This window comes from Camponotus floridanus, unplaced genomic scaffold, assembly GCF_003227725.1.
Source record: "Camponotus floridanus strain SB8 unplaced genomic scaffold, Cflo_v7.5 scaffold24, whole genome shotgun sequence".
In the NCBI taxonomy this organism is placed as follows: Eukaryota; Metazoa; Arthropoda; class Insecta; order Hymenoptera; family Formicidae; genus Camponotus; species Camponotus floridanus.
In genome coordinates this window covers 3,629,826-3,650,946 of record NW_020229370.1, presented here as the reverse complement: position 1 = coordinate 3,650,946, position 21,121 = coordinate 3,629,826, and the positions used below count along the sequence as shown (strand labels likewise).

At 42.5% G+C, this 21,121-nt stretch overlaps 1 protein-coding gene across 5 annotated transcripts; it reads left to right on the top strand.

Moving 5' to 3' along the window:
• Positions 1-81: 81 nt before the first annotated feature.
• Positions 82-21,118, top strand: LOC105256598 (trithorax group protein osa). 5 transcript variants are annotated; one of them, XM_011266670.3, is made up of 20 exons: positions 82-1,427; positions 1,560-1,682; positions 1,809-2,015; positions 2,681-2,740; positions 9,421-9,568; positions 9,965-10,063; positions 10,203-10,528; positions 10,610-11,012; positions 11,101-11,226; positions 11,359-11,540; positions 11,668-11,709; positions 12,870-13,058; positions 13,998-14,217; positions 14,292-14,468; positions 14,559-14,718; positions 14,794-15,055; positions 15,256-15,421; positions 15,538-15,857; positions 16,008-16,244; positions 16,445-21,118. In XM_011266670.3, exons 1-20 carry the CDS (start codon positions 519-521, stop codon positions 18,452-18,454), a joined length of 6,366 nt encoding a protein of 2,121 aa, XP_011264972.1. In that variant the 5' UTR covers positions 82-518; the 3' UTR covers positions 18,455-21,118. The 5 variants fall into 5 exon arrangements, with proteins under 5 accessions (XP_011264972.1, XP_011264971.1, XP_011264974.1 ...); XM_011266669.3 differs by having other exon boundaries at positions 12,870-13,067; XM_011266672.3 differs by having other exon boundaries at positions 83-1,427; positions 9,421-9,553; positions 12,870-13,067.
• Positions 21,119-21,121: the final 3 nt, after the last annotated feature.

Here is a 21,121-nt window from a genome sequence, read left to right as displayed (position 1 = left end):
TTGCAAAGTCGAATATAAATGAACGAAGAGCAAATAAATAAATAATAACGAAGGAATAATTGGAAACGAGCGATGGCGAAACGATAAAGTTGCGAGTCGAGGTGGAAAAGTTGGGAAAAGATTGGAAACGGGGCTTGCTTTCGGGGACTCAGGGAACGGAGCGCGATTGGAAACGGCGGCCTTTGGATTCTCAGGCGATTCGACTCGAGGAGGCTCGACTGGCCTCGCGGCCGCGAGATGGCGTACGACATGCGACGCTGCTTTTGACGTTCGCGGACGAGTTTTTTTTTGGTTGGCCGTCCTTTGAGAGCGCGAGGAAGCGATATCGGGCGATCTCGGCGCTGAATCAAGACGCGGACGATCGAGAATGTTCAGGGAGGCGGTTGCCGCGACGCGAGCCGTTCGACTAATCGGTATTTCGATTTCGAGTACGTAGTACTTGGCCCGAGGCGCGCACGAGGTCCCGCGATTGGCCAGTTTACGAAAACGACGATGGCTCCGTGAGGTGAGGAGAGAACATGGCTGCGACGCAAGCCGAGAGCCAACAAAACGATGTGAAGCTGAACGAGTCTGTGAAATGCGCACAGAAGCGTACGCAAGTAGGTGGTGCGAATAGTGCGAGTGCCAGTGCGAAGCAGCAGCTGGATTCTGAGTCGGACGATAAAGTGTCCCGGGGCGCGGCCCAGCTGCTTAAATATGTGAATCGCGGCGGCGGCGGCGGGGACACGACGACGGGCTACGAGATGAGTCAATACCGCGAGGACATTGGCGGACACGGTGCCGCCGGTGTCGGTGTCGGTGTCGGTGAGGTCAAGTCGCCGCGCGAGGCGCCCCAGGAGCCCGTCGGCAAACAGGAGGCGCACGACGCGCCCGGCCATCCCGGCGCCCACCCGGGACATCCGTTCGCGCCAAACGTTAACGTTATGCGCGACTACGCCGACGAATACAGCAACAACAAATCTGCCAGCGAGGCCTTCGCCGCGACCAAATCGCTCGCGGCCGCGGCCGCGGCCGACTATCCGCCCGGCAAGCAGCTACCGGAGTACGTCACCAAGCACGCGGACTTTCCCGGCAAGCAGCTCGATTATGGTAAACACTTGATGCACGAGAGCGAGCGGGCGCACCGGGCCGAGATGGAGGAGCACTATCCCGGCTCCAAGATCGAGTCGCGCCTCGCCTACGCCAGCCCAGGAAACTTCTCCGGCCAGCCGAGGAGTCCGTTTCTCTCCGGACAGGGTATGTCCCCGACCGCTGGTCCCACCCCGACGTTGAATCAGTTGCTGCAGGCCTCCACTCCGTCGATGCATCGGTTTCACGGCAATTATCCCGGAATGGGCTCCGAGCCGTATCAGCAACCGTGGCCTATGCAGAGGCCACCGGTCGTGCCACCGGTGTATCCGCAACCTAGCCAGCGTCCTCCGCAAACGGTAAATTTACGCCTTTTCGCGCGACCGACCAGTCGTGGTCAAACCTAGCTCTAGTCTTCTTTGCGAGTCTTTGCTCTCCCCAAACACGTAGCACGTGAGTCTAATTCGACTGTCTGCTTCCCAAATTGACAGGGTTCGCCGAGATTGCACGCGGGCCCAGGAGGACAGAGCTCTCCGACATCTATGCAGTATCAACAATATGCCCAACGATATTCCTCTCCTACGAGACCTCACGCACCTTATAGTCATCATCAGGTAAACCGTTTTATCGAATCTAATTGGTGACTTTTAATTTAAAAATACTAAAAAATATTAAAATAAGTTGCTGCTTTTACGAGATGTTTGACATACGTATATATATATATATATTTTCTTTTTTAGCTAAACTCTTATACGACGCAAACCAGTCATCCCTCAAGCTTATACACGGAACAAAGGGGATGGAATCAAGGTGGTCCGCCAAATCCACCTCCACCACCGAGTAATCAGGTCACTCCATCCGGTCAATCGCCGCAACGAGCTCTGTCTCAGTCCCCGGCTCCACCACCAGCTGCATCGCCACAACCACAAGCTACCGGTCAATCTCAGGTGAATGTTGCTAAAATTTATATAATTCGAAGTCATCGATACACCCTCTATGTCTAATTTCATTGGAAATGTTACCAAAATTTTAGATAATTATTAACGTACACCACATTCTACGACAAATAATTACATGTGATAATTTAAATGTAAAAAATGGTGTATTTGTGAAAATAATGTATTTCTTTATAAAATCAAGAAAAATATCTTGATGTGAATTATCTGTTGCAAGTAAACTTGATTTAATAATTGTTGACACGAAACAATATTTGCCTAATAGATTTTTTAATCACTACATACAAATATTTTATAATGCAAATATATATTAATGATATATATGAATTATGGAAATGTTAATGTATGCACATATATGCGTAGACGTTTCATATCAACAAATCTAATCTCTTGTTGCGTTTTATTATACAAATTTATAATGCAACACGAATTTTATAAAGTTTATTCGAAATGTGTATTTAAGAAAGCACATATGTATGACAAAGACAGAGAGGAAAAAGTAATTGATTTGTTAATAATTTGCAAGAGAGGAGTTATTTTAAAATTAAAAAAAAGAACCACGATGACATGACTTAATATTAAGAATCTATATGCTTGTTAGAATATTTTCATAATGTAACAATAAATAAATTTACAACATGGCGTTTTTTTTTTAGGCTTTCCACAATCTGCAACAGCGAGCTACGACACCAAATACTCAAGGAATTGATTCTGGGGTGAGTTTTTGTATATGTATATATATATATATATATATATATGTACGTACATGTTTTTAAAAATAATTTTATTTCAATGCTAAAGAAACAAGTGCCATCGACACTACATTTAAAGCGCCTCTTTCTCAAGGTTCAAATACGCGTGCAGTAAAAAAGCTTAAAGTACCGAGAACGTGGCAAACAAGTTTTTGCCGGCAATTGCATAATCCCCGTCATGACAAGAATGAAATCGCGTCACAGGAAACTCGTATACGACTCGAATCTATTCTATTCCTCCATCGCAGAAGCGATTCTACACTGATGCGAAATTTAATACCGCATATATCTAAGTTACATGCACGTGCGTGTATGTGTGTGTGTGTGCCTGTACATCGTCCGTTTAACGTAAGGACGCCAATCTCCTGCGACGGAATCATTTAATGACGGGACCAATGATCGATCATCGACCAGTTCTCTGTCTTATGAAATATCATTTGATTTTTGACACGGTATCTCGACGCAGACCCTCGGCCAAGTATCTCCCCGACGAAAAGAGCAAGCGAGAGTGAGCGAAAGGGATGCCTCTCGCTTCGCAGCGCGCGAGGATTAGGTTGCGAGGAGAAGTGACAACGAAGGAGGAGGAGGAGGAGGAAGGGGGAGGATGAGCAAGGAGCGGAAGAGCGCGAGGGGAGGAAGAGTAGCACGACGGTGGGGGACGGAGAGTAGCGGCGACTCGTGGAGTTCGATTAGGGCGCGAGTTGCGCGGCCGCCGGAGCCCCAGATATTAGCGGCTTCCCCTCCGTTCTCCCGCTCCTATCCCTCGCCCCGGGTTTCCCTCCTCCTCCCCCTCCCGGTCCCCCACCACTTCGTCGCGTTTACATGGGCGGGTGAGCGAAAGAACCGAGCGGGATACGACGCAAGGGCGAGCGCGATTGGTCGAAATCGACGACAGCGACAGCCGTGGGTAATCCCTCCTCTCTTTCTCTCTCTCCCTCCCTCCCTCCCCCTCCCGCCCCCCTTTCCTCCCCCTCGTGAAAGACGTGACGTTTTGCGTCGTGCTCGGCTATATTCGGTTCGCCGGATCATGCGACTGTCACTCTGCGACACGCTATCGAACTTCTTGCGCTCCCACGGCGCGGTTTCGAGGCGTCGAACTAGTAATTGAAATGTATCTACCACGCGGATATATCAAGGAAGGAGCGAAAGGAAGCGATATTATTGCAGGATTATCGCTGCGTCCGCACCCCGATGAAGAGTTTTCGGACGCCCGTGGCTGTCGCGGCAACGGAAGCCATCCCCTGGTTCTTTCTCTCTCTCTCTCTCTCGGAGCGAGAGCGTCGCGAGAGAGATACTCTCCTCGAAATAATATTCCGCGCGTTGCGTTCCAAGGGGAATAGAACGATCGTCGGCTCGATCGTCAGGGTGGCGGGAGCTCGCGATCTTTAAGTTAATCGCGCGAATCGTTCGCGGAGTACATGCGCTCTCGGCGGGTGCCCGCCATGTTACTTTTAGCGCGACTCGATTCCCCAGCTCGTTGTGCAACGAGGAAAAGGATTTTTCTTTCTCGCGAGCGAAATTCAAATTTGCAGCCCAAATAAACCCGGGGAATTTTTACTCGAGAGATGAAAAATTGCGCTTCATTCCCACTATTAATTTTGTACACATCTTTCGATAAAATTGTAGGGATGGAAAAATAGACATATATATTTTATTTTTTTTTTTTTAGTTTTCGATGTTTGTTATGAAAAAAAAACCATAAGCTTTGCGAAACGACGTTAGCGGCGGGAAGGGACGCATTTTTCCCCGTGGAAAAATTCCTCTCCGTTTCTCTTCAAAGTTAGAAGACTGTCGCGAGGAAAGGGACTGAATTCGTAAGGAAAGGGAGTAAAGTTTGGAAAAATTGTTCTCGATGGCATAAAAACGGCCATAAACGGTAGATGCTTTATGTACGGTCACGGTGTGTGGTATACGGTCAATAAACGTCAATGTGCATCGAGTAGCGGAGCTCCAACTCGCGACGCGTAAAACTAATCCGTGAACGAGTAGTAGCAGACGATCCAATGTAAACACGTCTGATGGGAACACATGGTATTTAGTCTGCTACAGGTGATCTTTGAGCGGGTTGTAATCTTCGGGTTCGATCTTGCGTTTCGTAAGCAAATAGGAAGAAAAAAAAGACTGTTTACGCTAATCACATGTATCGCGAACAAGGATAAGAATCTCCCAAACGGAATTTAAAAGGAAATTATCGCGCCTTCGATAACCGACTTCGATATCGGCTCTTGATGTACGCTACTCTTCTCTCTCCCTCTCTCTCTCTCTCTCTCTCTCTCTCGATAGAGTTGAATGAACCTCGAGGATTCAGTTATTGTCGCAGTTGACGGGATAATAACATTACGGCGACTGGCAGATAAAAATAATGTTACGTAACCTTTGCGATTCGCGCTCCTCCCTCGCGAGAGAGAACACGGGTAAATAGCCGTGTACCCCCTCGCGCCCCCCGTTATTTACGTTTTCATTCACGCACATCTCGCTCAGCGGGCCGAGAAAGAGAGATACCGATCGGGACCTCTTTCTAACACGCACACTCGCGCACTCGTTACATATCGCTCAAGTTCAGCGCGCGTATCGAACGGATTAACTTTAGTCATCCGATAACGTAAACATTCCCGCGGATGCCGTGGACTTTTTGTGACAATGGATTTGTGTGAATCAAACGCTTTTGGTTCACTTGGACTCGGATCGATTTTCGTTTTTGAAATATTTCGTACAAATATATAAAATAATTTGGAAATCGGATGTAAAATAACGAGCTAAAAAATTCGTGGAAATTGTATATTATTCTTGCATTTCGTTTTTGGTTGAATTTTTAGAGAATCATATTTTCCAAAGATTCAATGCTACTTTTGACAGTTATTTGGAAAAGCCACGTGCGGGGTAAAAAAATTTGAAAAAATTCACGGAAATTGTATATTATTCTTGCATTTCGTTTTTGGTTGAATTTTTAAAGAATCATATTTTTCAAAAGATTCAATGTATACTTTTGACAGTTACTTGGAAAAGCCACGTGCGAGTAAAAAAACGCTTTTGATTCACTTGGACTCGAATCGATTTTCGTTCTTTGAAATGTTTCGTACAAATATATAAAATAATTTGGAAATCGGATGTGAAATAACGAGTCAAAAAATTCGCGGAAATTGTATGTTATTCTTGCATTTCGTTTTTGGTTGAATTTTTAGAGAATCATATTTTCAAAAGATTCAATGCTATTTTTGACATAGTTAGATAAGCCACGTGCGGGGCAAAAAAACGCTTTTGATTCGCTTGAACTCGGATCGACCTTTGTTCTTTGAAATGTTTCATACAAATATAATATAATTTGAAAGTCAGATATAAAATAACGGGTCAAAAATTTACGGAAATTCTCAAAAGATTCAATGTTACTTTTGACAGTTACATGGAAAAGCCACGTGCGGGGTAAAAAAATTTGAAAAAAATTTAGGAAGGATTAGAGAACCTTTTTACATTCATCTGGACCGATCGATTTCATCCGAATCGAACGCGCTAAAAACGGAATAAGAGCTTTCGCTTTTCGTCCTAAAAAACAAGAGCAGTGAATTTCCATATTTTTAGCATCAAACGTCCAAATAATATCAAGATTGTCATATTACAGACTCGAAAATAACTGCATATATTTAGCGTTATAAATATCGCCTGTTACTCTTACATAAAAATAGATGAATTTTAACATGTTACATTCCCTTTTGCGAGATCCGCTTTTATTTTATTCGATACTCCAATTTACACGAATGACATTGTATATTTTCCATTTTCACGCGCGCTCGGGAGATTTTGCGCTAGAATATGGAAAACGTTTATTTTGCATAGAACACGACGAGATGGCATATAGACACGAACCCCTCGATGTTCGAGCTTTACTGGGGCACACACGAACACGAATTCGCCGATCGAAAAGCGCCGAAGTCGCGCGACGCTCGCCGATCGCTTGCCGCCAACCACACGAGCGGCTGCGCTCCTACGGGCTCGCACGTACATACGTGTGCGTCCCAACACTCATCCCCGACACGGCGATCTATGTACCGTGCATTCGATGAATTCGCGACAGAGTCGACGACGAGTCGGCGTCCCGCGATCTCTCCGAGGGAAAATGACGAGACGCGAGGACGAGTCAAAATGTATGAAAGGACGATGGAAAATTTCAACGGGGACAAATACGATGGGATCCGAGCGTATATACGTTATACGTCATACGTACATGTACGCGTATATACACGTGTATACGTATATATACGAGAATATCGACTTGGATAGAGTTCCCGAGACACAGTCGGGCTTTTGGGAACGATTCGCTGGCATACGGTCGAAGCTCGGTCGAGGCGGAAACGACCGAGCGGCGCCGAGCGAGCGCTTGCCGCGCCACGAAAGAACGCCCTCCAACAAGCCAGCGACGAGCCGAGCCAGCTAGCTAGACGCGAAATCTGTAAACCGAAGTCTCAACGACGAGGCCGACCCCGATCGAGGAATCTCTCGTCGCCGAACGCGACACGTTCGTTACTGTGCATCGCGCGCCTTTGCATCGCTCGTCGCGGCCCCGAGCGCGGATTATAACCTGTTTGACGCGTGTAGCACGCGCGCACGCACGCACGCACGCACGCACGCACGCACGCACGTAGAGACAGACGGACGATCGAGCAGGCAGGCAAGGCAGGCACACACGCATGCACGCACAGATACGGGGACGAGGACGAGGACGCGCGCGCGAGCGAGAGATATTATACCACTACGTAATCCTACGTGTCCCTCCGAAGTTGCACCAGCCGCGTCCCGTGACACCGAGCTCGTTGGGAGAATTATTGACACGACATGCGACGCTCGAGGAGAGCTAGGACACACGGCGGAAAAGCGACGACGGAATAGGCAGCGTCCGACCCACCAGGAATATAATGCTCTCGTTTGATCGGTACGCCAGCGGCGCACTGGTGCGATAATTCTCGCTCGTGGCAGCGAATATCTTTGACAACATTTTCTCTCTCTCTCTCTCTCTCTCTCTCTCTCTTTCTTTCTTTCTCTCTCTTGCGCGTGCATTACTCCACGCAGTTTGACAAACATGTGAAAGCGCAACTATATACGGAGCAAAATACGTTTCCGCTTCTCTTTCTTACTCGCTCTCTCTCTCTCTTTCTCTCTCTCTCTCTCTCTCTCGCTCTCGCTCTCTCGGTTGCTACTCGTCGTGCTTTAAGTGGAGAGCCGGGTAACGCCTCTCCTTCGATCTCTCGCGTCATGCCGAGAGTCCTTGTACCGGACGGCCTATGTACCGTACGTTCGCTCGTACGCCCGAGGAAGTGTTTAATCGCCATCCGCACGGAGCAGCTATACGCGGCCTGGTAGGTGTAACGATGTGCCTGAATTTTCTTTCGTTCTCCTCGGCCTCGCTCCGCTCCCTTTGCCTCTTTCTCCGTCTCTCTCTCTCTCTCTCTCTTTCTCTCTATCCCTTCCCGTCTAATCTATCCGCTTCTCTCTTTCCTTCCCTCGGGTTCCACATCCATCCTCTTCCGTCTCTTCCGTTCCACTCTCTTTCTCCTACCTATCCCTCCTCAGCGCGCATACACACACACGCGCGCGCGCGCTCGCGCGTATTCACGCACACGCAGCAGCCGCTCGTTGCGATGCTCGTTGTGTGACGGACAGATCCGTAAGAAGTGCGTATACACGCGGGCACATGCATACGCGATTTCGACCGGGGATATACACGGTGTGTGTTGTGTATTTCGTGTATTGTGAATCGAGAACGACGCCGCGTGCCATCGTTGCAACGATGACGACGACGACAACGACGACGATCATCGTCGTATACCACCACCGAGCGTTTCGCCTTCCACCTTCGTTCGCAACACGGGACGTGATAGTGTGACAAGAGCATTTGTGAGCGATATTAACCGCTGCGCGCGCGAATAACACGAGCGACATCGTCGCTGTCATCGTCATCGTCGTCGTCGTTGTTCTCGTTCTCGTCGTAATATCGGCATCGATTGATTTTTCAAACGCACGCGATTATCCGAGCACCGCCCGATGCACAAAGTCACCTTCGTGGCAACGAAGATGAATCGCGTTAAAAGAACTAGCATGACGATGAACATGAAGCGGACTCCTCGTGAGTCTCCCTCGTTTGCGCGCTGAGCAATCGAGAGGTGATCCTTGTGGGTTTTCTCTCGGTAGCTCCTCGTTTTCACACGATTCGAGTGTAGACTACGATTGTAATCTGTCTATATCAAAAAGTGCTTCTCGTTTTCTCTGTATATCGTAATGCATGAATAAATTGTTGCCATAGTCTTATGAGAGTGGATTCTGTTACAAAACAATGACCTACTTTACAAAGCTGCAATTGATATTTACAGATTAATCATGTGCACCAAGTGTGGAATAGTGTAAAAGTTGTATTTCTATAAATTATATATTAGCTGTTTAAACTTGTCATATGTACATAAGTACGCAAGAGACAGTTTACCGTATTTATTGTTGTAGGCTAAACACAGTTAAAGATGCGGTGAAATTCCTACTAAAATTTGCTACACTTTATTTCTGCGATTGACAGTTTCGTGTCACTTCTTTTTTCAATCTCTAAATAATTAATCTTTTTTTCTATCATAAACTATTGTTACATGATTTAATTTGATTTGCAGGAATTATCAGGACAGAATAGTAACGATAGTTCGAATGGACCAGCTTGCCCAGGGACACCGAATTCTCAGGGGATGAGACCTACCCCGTCGCCTACAGGATCCACAGGTTCTCGCTCGATGTCCCCTGCTGTTGGTCGGTCTTTTTTACGTCTGTCTCTCTTTTCACTCGCATTTGTATTTAGTGATAAAATTTATAATTACAGATATTATGCGATGCGGAATGTTCCATATAGATCATAGACGTGTTTCCTTGATTACACATTGCGATAAATTAAGAATCAATTTTTGTCATAGAGTATCTCACTGTTATATCTCACAGTTTTTATTGGAATATTCCGCATAGCATATATTTTAATGTAATACTCGAGAGTAAATTATCTCAGTGTTTTTTCTCAATAGAGTGATATTGAAAAGAAGAAAATTTGGATGTTATTGCAAAAGTTATTTTATATCGTCATTTTTCTCTTCTTTCTATATTACATGTATATATGATATTGCAGAGAGTATTTATTTAAATTATATAAATTTATCCTTGAATGTACAGGCCAACAAAACGTTCAGATGCCTCCACGTCCGTCGAGTAGCCAGTCGGATGGTAGTGGACCAGCACCACGCATGAGTCATTCTCCCATGACCACTCAAGGTATCATTTCCATTCTTTTTCTGGCACTTATTTCTTCTTGTGAAAATTGATTAATTTTCAAGCAGATTCAAGTATTTTAATGCAGATTGTCTCATATTATAAAAATCAATAATAATAGTAAAATTGTCATTGATTTCAGGGGCGTACCAACAACCATTGGGTCCTTCGCCACACATGCACAGCTACAAAATGAACAACACTGGTCCTGGCGTAGTCCAACCGGGACCCGGCTCGACGGCTCTCGGTGGGATCAGCCCAATGGGTGGCGGGATGAGCTATGCAGCTGGTGGAACAGCTGCGGGTCAACCTGGGGGTTATCACGCGCAATCTACGTATCCACCACCGCGTCCTCATATGCAGTTTCCACAAGGATATCCGACACCTGCAAACTCACAACCGCCACCCAATAATCAGTATCAACCCCCCAATAGACCCAATAACTTGGTACAATATCCACCATACACGGTAATAAACAGTTTCTTAATAACATAATAACGATAATGTTTTATATTATTGTACAAGCTAACATTCTTTATTGGTTTGCAGCATAAAATGGGCTTCAACAGTGTACCACCAGGAATGCCACCGAGTCCAGGACCACCGCAGGTTTATGGAGCCGGTGGTGCATCCGCGATGGTGCCGCCAGGTGCTCCAGGTGTGCCCGTCATCGGTAATATGGGACCGCCAGCAAGTTCCATGGGCCCACCACCGCCGTCTCCTAATCATATACCTAGCAACCAACCACCACCGCCTACTAGCTCGGCGGTACCGCACTTACACACTCCAGCGGCCACACCGCCGCTCAATCATGAAGGCAGTCCGATGCCACCGCCAAGTACCACACCAAATTCACATCAAACTGCATCAACACCGACGCCAATCAGCCACAACTCTGCAGATCTCACGGCTGAAACTTCCAACGACAGCGGTATAACTACGACCGCTTCAGGTACGCGAGAATATCTCGAGTTGTATAGTTTTTGTTTTTATCATATCATGCAATGCCAAATAACTAAAAATTGTACGATTACATGTAGGTACGTCAGCTATAAATGTCATATCTACTTCGAGTGGTACTGTGACATCTGTAATAACGACAGGTCCAGATGGCACATCTCTAGATGAAGGTTCACAACAGTCAACGTTATCCAATGCATCAGCTGGTTAGTATTATTTTTCAATTCACATATTTCATATTTTGATCTTTTTTTTTAATTTTGCAAATTTTCATTCATTGTAAGCAATATCGCGAGTACAAATAAATATAATAACTATATAATATATTTTGTAAACAGCTTCTGGTGAAGATCCAACATTTACGCCAAAAGTACGAAAGGAAATGATGGGAGGATACCACAGCCATCCTACAACACCACAGAGTACAGTTCCGTCTCCTGGTGCTGCGAGTATTAATTCGATTCATGAGGAATATTCAGACATGAACAGTCCTGGTTGGCCGCGTACTCCTGCTAGTCCTGTACGTATGATAATATTACCCATGTATTTATTTTATTGTGTTAAATAAGTATAAGTTTATTATGTAGATTTCAGATAAAATTGCAACATAATTATATATAAATTTTCAATATTTTAATATTTTACAGGTATTTAACAGTCATGTGCCTCAAGACCCATACAGATCTAAGGTTATTGTTTTTTTTTACTAAATATTTGTTACATTGTCGAAATCCCTTTTCCATGCTTTAGGCATTTTTATCCTATACTAAAATTTTTCATGCTTGACACATATATAAGACGATATATGTATATATATATATATATTTTCTTATTAATCTGCAAGTATCATGTCATTATCCATAAAAGTTACATGTAATGTATTTAAAACTGTTATTTTAATAGGACATAGAAATAATAGTATAATATATTAATTTTCTTATTACATTTCTAATTTAGAAAAAAACTTTTTAATTTATTTAAATTATCTTTTTTTTTTTTAATTTACAGAGTAATATTTTCTGTGTTACTTGTCAATATTATTTATATTAACTTTTAATTACATATTTTGATCAGATAGAATATTGGAACAATGGAATAAGTTGACTATACTTTTGTAAGATTGCAAAATCTTCTTGATATAGTGCACAATTTAACATACAATAATTATATACAATAATTTTATCATATATAATATTTTATAACAGATTATCAATATTACATAAACTACACAATGTAGAGTTGTCACACACAACTATTTATTAAGACAATTTATTTATTGATACATTTATTTCTTGCACTCAATATTTTACAAATTCTTTGCCAACTTTATTTCTGTTACTTGCATAATAACAGTGTTATTTGCATTACATTTTTTACTAAATGCATGTATCAAATTACTATGCTACATATATTGCTCTATTCATCTTAATTTTTTAAACTTAATATTGTTTAAATTAAATAAGAATGTTTTAATCATGCGTTAAAGGGAAAAATAATTCCTTGTAAACTTTTTAAAAATGCTAATACTTCTTGTTACGATCTGTGGATTTATTTGGTATATGTGTCTCACTAATGGTAATAAAAGATATGTTAACAACTGTTGTCACACAATCATCAAACGAAAAAAAAAAAGATATACAAGTATTGAAAATTATGTTTATGCATGTTAGATAATATGGCTACAATTGGGATTACGTTCGCAGCTTTGCAAGAATTTGCAATAATTGTTTTATATTTTAATATATAGTTGGATCAATAATATACACGAAACATTTCTATTAAATCTATATGTTAGTAACATTTTCATTTAAGATCATGATAAAACATGAAAATTGTGTGCGACTTTCAGAAGCCAGATAGTCTGGCAAAGTTATATGAAATGGATGATTCGATGGAGCGGAGAACCTGGTTGGATAAGCTGGTCAATTTCATGGAAGATCGAAGAACACCCATCACTAGTTGTCCCACCATCTCCAAGAACCCCCTCGATCTATTTCGGCTATATCTCTACGTGAAGGAGAGGGGGGGCTTCATGGAGGTATGCAAGGTGCAGTGTAGTTCCATCTAGCCCTCGGTGTCTTACATAGTTTCTATATTGTTTTTATGTATTTTTGCATTCTTTACATATATGGTTGTTATTCTGTGCACATTGTATTTTTGAGGTGTCTTACGTCGAGTTCCAAGTACTCAACGATTGAAAGTAAATGTTTTGAAGTTAAAATCTCTAAAACATAAATTGTCTAATATATGATAAAGTTTTGATTGACAATTTGTATCAGTTAAAAAATTTTAAATTTAATACTTAAATATATATATATATATATGTATATATATATAGATAATGACTGAATATATGTATATATATAATACCAAAACACCTCAGAACATGCTTCATTTTTATATCTATGTTTAATTGTGCATGATATATGTATAATTTCTATTTTTGCTATTAGTATCCCTTTCTTATATTCTACGTCTATGTCATGAGAAAACAAAAAAAAACAGAAAAGCTTAACATATCTTTTCTTAAAGTAGTCATTCAACAGTCGAATATGGAAACACCCTGATCTACAAACCTTGGTGCTATATGGAATTATTCTAATAGTCACACAGCGAAGATAAACTTTTAATATCGAAATGTAACAATAACGGTAATTCGTTCCGATTGTATATCTCTCGTTTGTTTTTGTTTTATTTTTTTTAAATTTGCATGTATTTAGAAACTGCTAATTTGTACCAATATCATTTTTTTGTTAATTTCTTCAATTTTATTATTATTATTATTTTTAAGATTAATATCTTGAGCTATGGAACATCGGCAATATCTTCCGTATTATATTGTACATTTTTCTTTTTCTTTTGGACATGCAGATCTTTTTTGTCTGTATGTGGGTGTGTGCGTGTATGTGAGATTCAACGTAAAATTGTTCTCGTGTGAGCGTAGTAAGGAACGCGTGTGCGTAATCTTTTTCTGTAGGTGACGAAAAACAAAACATGGAAGGATATAGCCGGCTTGTTGGGCATCGGCGCGAGCAGCAGCGCAGCTTATACATTGCGTAAGCACTATACAAAGCACCTGCTGGCATACGAATGTCATTTTGATCGCGGGGGAGTGGATCCTCAACCCATTATTAATCAAGTCGAAGCGGGGTCGAAGAAGAAGGGATCCAAGGGAACTGCTTCCGTACCATCGCCGGGTAAAAACTACTCTCTTTTTTTTCGAAATTTCCTTGTTTGTTCCAAAAGAATCTGTAAAAACCTCTTGTTGCAGGTTCTTCCAATTCTCAAGACTCTTTTCCCGCTGGCGGATCGAGTAACGCTTCCATGGATGGCTATGGAAGTTATCAGGGTAGTTACGCGGGTGGTACACCTGGTGGTCCGTCGTCAGAATATACGCCACCGCCACCTAGGCCACCCAGTCAAAGCAGCGCACCTTCCGCTCATCAGGGTATGTCTCGCAATTTGCAAACACATTAATAAAGTATATATATTGTTATGAATTTTATGACAATATTATTTTTCTCGTTAACTTTTTAAGGAATACAACAAGGTAGTTACCAGAATACGGGTTCCTATCAAAATTATCCGCAAGATCAATACATACGGCCGCAGACAAACACGCTGTCCCAGCAAGCGGAATTTAATCAACCATACTCGCCAAGATCGCATTATCCTCCATATGTACCGGATGTCGACAGGTAAGAAAATATCATCTTTATCTTTGTTTCACAATAATGAATCTGTTATTCAATATATTTTCGTCATGTGTACAGGGGATACCCGAGTGGTAACATGCCGCCGAGCAACGCTACTGGACAAGACATGTACAACAGATATACTAGTAATCAGCAGGGACCTACCAGCTATCCCACAGGAACGCCTCCCAACGCGCGGAGTAACAGCTATCCATCGGGACCGCAGACTCATCCGGCCACCGTGCAACAGCAAACGGTGACCAGTCAGCCTTCTTCACCTTCGCAACCACCAGCCGCATCGTCATATTCGTGTCCACAAGATTACTATCGACAGGAACAAGTTAATACTCATTATACTTGGTTAACATAAATAATTACATCATTATACACTCTTACGTGTATATATTATACTTTTGTATTTGTAAGCTAGTTGATTTGATTCTTAATTCTCATTATTTCTTAAAATTTAAGAAAATCTTTCTCTATATACAAAAAGAAAGATGTTAAAGTCAATAATTTTAAATATCTCGTATATTGCAGAGTGGGTATGGTGCGCCTGCTGGAACACAAATATATAGCACGAGTGGATCGGCTAACAAGAATATGCCACCGCCTCCTCCGGGACCCAGCCAACCTAGACGTCACCCAGATTTTGCCAAAGACCAACAGTATCCCCAGTATAATCAGCAACGACCACCGTATTCAGGTCAGATATTTAAAAGTATAAATTATATTTTGTAAGAGTAAATTTGAAAAAAAAAATTTAACTTCAAAGAAGATAAGAGAGCATGATTAACGGAGAAATGCAATCTCTTTCTACAGGATGGCCAAATACAACTAATCAATACAATAGTAATAGTGGAAATAATAGAGTTCAGTACCCAAGTCAGCCGACACAACCGCCATCACAACAACAGCAACAACAACAACAGCAACAGGCATCACAAGTCGGTTCCACCGCACCAGCACCCACGCCAGTCAGTGCTATGACCAGTAGTCAGCAGTGGGCCAGCCAACCACCAAACAGGTCTTCGACTCAACCTTCTTTAAACGCTATAGCACACGCGCCTCCGCCGCCGTGGGATCATCGTTACACGAATCAACCGTCCCCTTCTTTATATCCGACACCAGGAAATCATCCGGTATGTTTTTAATTCTCGTGCCAACACAATACATTATTCACGACTAAATTTATCACATAGCATCGTTTGTGTTAAATGATATATACATATATTTTTTTCACAATTAAAGTATCTTGCAGATAAAACAAAGTATCATTTTATTTCACGCAGAATCTCGGAGTAAATCCTATGATCAGCCAGCAACCAACGTCAAAGAGAGAAATGACATTCCCTCCTGACAGTGTAGAAGCGATTACGCCTCTTTTGTACAAGCGACGAAAATTGACGCGCGCTGACGTGGCGCCAACAGAAGCTTGGCGCATTATGATGTCTTTGCGATCGGGCCTCCTCGCCGAAAGCTGTTGGGCTCTTGACGTATTAAACATTTTGTTATTCGATGACTCTTCTGTAAGTATATCTTCTTGTTGCAATTATTTTAAAATTTTAAAAATCTATAAATTTTTTAAAAAAATTTTCTTTTAAAATTTTAAAAGAAAGAGAAAATATATATAATAAGGAATATTTCTGCCTATGTGATAATAAAAGATAAAAAGTATAAGATACTTTATTTAAATTTAATTTATTGATATTAAATTTTGCGTTTGTAGGTAAGTTACTTCGGGTTAGCGCACTTACCTGGATTATTGGATGTTTTGCTGGAACATTTTTCTCGTTCTCTATCCGACATGTTCGAATCGTGCGTGAATGACGACGACCGCTATTGCCAGGCCACAAATGGTCCGGAGGTGGATCTTGGCGCAGTGACGCGCCCAATCGATCCAGAGGATCGGACAAAACTGCTCTCGACATCGAATTACACGTATCTCTCGAGAAGAGGTCGACCCGTCAAGATCGTTCCTCGGGATGAGGATTTATTTGTTCTAGATACTCGGAGACCTTGGGATCATCAAGAGTGCGAATCGGAGACCGAGCCGTGGCAAGTCGATACGAACGCGACCAAATATATCGTGACGTGTTTTCAGTCCGAAGTGGGCTCGGTGCCTTTTGCTCGTTTGCTGAGGGACGAGAAACCACCGTTGCTGCAGAAGGAGGTCGACAGCACGGATTTAAAGGACGAAGCTAAAGCGGACAGCTTCAGTGGTAGTGTTCATGAGACACTAGATTTTACTTACAAATCCGGCGAGCTCGGCGATAAGCAGTCTAGCAAGGAGAGCGGTGAACGTAAACAGCAGTTGGACAAGAAAAAAAAGACAAAGACTCTGAGCGACGTATTGTCGAGGATTAAGAAAGAACCCGTAGAAATGAATGATCTCACGAGGGAGCTATTCGAGAAGAAAAATGATGGCTTTAAGAAAGATTGCGACAGCGAGACGACGAAACCGAACAACAATATGGGCGAGCACTTTGGCAGCGATATGTCAAAGGTGAACGACGAGGATTCTCTGCCCACGCAAAATGGGTTGAACGATCCGACAGCAACGACGACAGCGAGTAACGTCGACAATACCATAGACAAAGCTGAGATCAAGACAGAGACATTGGAAGAGCACGAACTAGAAAACATGACGAGAGATGACAAGGAGGGACCAAGTTTAAAGATAAGAGATCCGGCAGGAACGCTGAAACGACGGAGGATAAGCGACTACGAGGACGAGAGTTACTCTAGAGACGAGGCGAGCCTTTACCTGGTAACGGAGACGCAGGACAACTTGGCCCGCCGTTGCGTGTGCCTGTCGACGATCTTGAGGAATCTCACCTTTATCCCTGGCAACGAGGTTGAGTTTGCAAAGAACGTCACGTTTCTCAGCTTACTTGGCAAATTGTTGCTACTACACCACGAACACCCGGTACGGGCGCAAAAGACACGCAACTACGATCGCGAAGAAGACGCCGATTTTGCAGATTCATGCAGTAGTCTGCAGGGTGAGAGCGAGTGGTGGTGGGACTTTCTGCATCACGTGAGGGAGAATGTTCTCGTGATGGCCGCCAACATATCCGGCCACATGGATCTGAGCCAGCATCCGGAGGAAATCTCGCGGCCGGTGCTCGACGGCCTCTTACATTGGGCCGTATGCCCGGCCGCGCACGGTCAAGATCCGTTCCCGACGGTCAGCCCAAACTCGTCGTTATCGCCGCAAAGACTCGCGCTTGAGGCATTGTGCAAATTATGCGTGACCGAGTGTAACGTTGACCTGGTGGTGGCGACGCCGCCCTATTCTCGATTACAGAGATTATGTTCCGTACTGACCAGGCTCCTCTGTCGCAGCGAGGAGCAAGTGCTGCGCGAGTTCGGCGTGAATCTACTACACTTTCTGTCAGCCGCGGACAGCGGCGTCGCGCGTACCATTGCCCTGCAGACGCCGTGCGTGGCGTTGCTCGTCGCGTTCATCGAGCAGGCGGAATCGAGCGCGCTTGGTGTCGCCAATCAACACGGTCTCGCGGCCTTGCGCGACAATCCCGAATCGATGGGCACCAGCCTCGACATGTTGCGACGTGCGGCTGGCACGCTGCTCAATCTCGCCAGGCATCCGGATAACCGGACTCTCCTTCTACAACACGAGTCTCGCCTGCTCGCATTGGTGATGAGCCAGATCCTGGATCAGCAAGTCGCCGCGATAGTCGCACGCGTGTTGTTTCAATGCTCGAGGGGCACGTAACTTTCTATCGTTTGTCGGGACACTATGCGATATATTATTATTAACGGTGCCGACAATGATTAATAAAATATACACGACGTTGTGATGGTAATATGTGTATGAACGGATGTAGAGTGCGTGGAAAGCGGAAATGAAAAAGTAAAAAACTTTAAAAGAAAGATAGAAAAACAGATGTAATTGACAAAACAAATGAAAGAGAGAGAGAGAGAGAGAGAAAGACACGCGCATAGCGAGAGAGCGCATACGAGTGAAGGAACAAAAGTGCTGATGAAAACCATGGCAGCGCAATTGTAGTTTTATATCGATTAAACAAGAAATAAGAAAGTTTAATTATTGGTGTTAGCGTGTAGGTATACCCGATGCGATCTCCGCCTATCGGTATACCTTCCCCTTCGTGAATTGGAATAATATCGATAGTGTAAGATATTTCATAGTTAATGAAAGAAAAAAGATACATATACACACACACACCATACAACACATGCAAACACATACCAGACACACACACACTCACATATAGAAAATACACGTACACACAGATTCATGTACACACCAGGCACATACAACGTAATCCGTGTACTTGTAGCAGATACACGCGCGCAAACGCGAACGCGTATATGCAGATACACAAGCACACACGCAGTATAAAGGGAAAAAAACGAACTTTCATACACAAGAGACAACGGTCAACTGCATAATAGTATATATATATATATAGCATGCTTGGTATATATATATATATATATATATACCAAGAAGTATATCGGCGAACCTTAAATGGTGCGATGTGGGACGATATATATATATCGGATGATGATTATATATAAATATTAAACGATAATATAATGCAAATTTTTATATTTGCATGTTTTGTGCTGTAATTAGCGAGTAATTAAGATATTTTGTAGATAACACACACTTCCATTGAATCTTATTCGATTTTTGTGCTACGGCTACGGTGGCGCAAATATACGTTTGCGGTCGTAGGACCGCATAAAAGTCTCGACTTTTAGGAGCACAGGCAGAACTAGAACTGAAGAAAGACATTGCTAGAAGAGAAAAAATAATGTGACATGTGTGATAAAACCGCTGATTGAAGTGAAAGGGAGAGAAAGAGAATGCGAGAGAGCGAGAAGGAAAAAAGGAGCATGCGTGCGTGCGCGTGTGTGTTTATGTATTGCGTGTAATATTTGCGTGTGTGCATGCGTGTATGTATGTATGTATGTATATATATATAATGTTGAGATTCAGAAAAAGAGAATGAGAGAGAGAGAGAGAAAGGAACGCAAAAATATAGAGAAAGAAAGTGAAAGAATGAGAGGAAATATTTGAGATAAAATGTAGAGACCGGAGATACATGTTCGCCTACATTCGCGCATTCGAAAAATGCTTGTGTACGAATGCATATGCGACACGTGCATACAATGCACACTTTGGAACGTATGCATATATATATGCGTGCGCTAATGTAAAAGATGGCTTTAGAGAAAAAAGAAAAATGCGGGAATGCGTGCATGCGAGTGTGCGTGCATGTATGCGTGCGTATGTATGCACGGAGGATGGGGGTGCCGGTAGAAAAAGGGGTGGGGATAGTGTCTGTGAAAAAGAGAAAGAAAATATGCAGCTTGCGACATTAAGTAATTGATTCATTTAAATAATTACTTAAATTATTAATTTTACAAATGGTTATTTAAATAGTAGGAGATTTTACAGTTTCAATAAAATTTTTTCCTTCGTTTCTTTTTTTTTTTTTTTTTTAAAGATGACTTCTTGTAAAAGAGAGAGTTGAAAGTAGCAGATCCAATTAAAACTGCAGTCTTTTTGGAAAATAAACGTATTTATTAAAATGCCGTTGTGATAACGAAGAAAAAAAAGACAAAAAAAGAAGCAGAAAGAAGAGAAAGCCGGAAGATGAGCCGGAAAAAACCAACCATTGTAGAAACAGACAGAAACTGGACGATAATGTAGAAACGAATATATTAAAATGGATGAAAAAAAAAAAGAAAAAGAATTTTTAAATTTAAGCTCGATCGTGCCATTAACGATTCTAATGGAAATAATATATTTATAACCAAGATTTTATGCTTTTTCAAAGCGCGCATACGTTATTGTAAAATTAACAAATACCGATATATTGTCAGCTTGCACATATTTTGATGATTCTTACAATACGTACATTTATCTGTAATTGTAAAATCCCACTCTTGCGCAAGAGAAAGTTGCAGAAAAGAAGAAAAAAAAAGAAAAGACGCATTCGCGAACTCGTCGCACACCTTCCACTGATATATTTCCTCGTTTCGTAGAGAGAATGAATTTATAAGAGACGGAATGAGGTTTAGTTTTCACGCGACGTGTTGTAGCCGTTTAAAAAACGACTCGAATTCTCGTCGGAGATACGATTAGAAACGATTCTATTGAAATAATAAGTTAAACAGAACACTTTCCCTGGTCCCAGCTTCTCCCCGACCCCAAAGTATCCTATTCTATAGATATCTAAATACATGTAGTTCTTAAATTATTTACTTTAGTTCGAGTGGAGATGCCTGTAAGTGTAATTTACTAAGACTTTTTGTAAATAAATTATGAAATAAACTAGACGTACTTTATCCAAGATGAAGATGCGATCTGACTTAAGGCATAAAATATAACGATAATAAAACAAGTGTA

Coding starts and splice junctions, on each gene's coding strand:
- LOC105256598 (XM_011266669.3), top strand. CDS start 519: ATGGCTGCGACGCAAGCCGAGAGCCAACAAAACGATGTGAAGCTGAAC. Junction 1,428..1,559: donor GCCAGCGTCCTCCGCAAACG/GTAAATTTACGC, acceptor CCAAATTGACAG/GGTTCGCCGAGATTGCACGC. Junction 15,056..15,255: donor ATTACTATCGACAGGAACAA/GTTAATACTCAT, acceptor CGTATATTGCAG/AGTGGGTATGGTGCGCCTGC.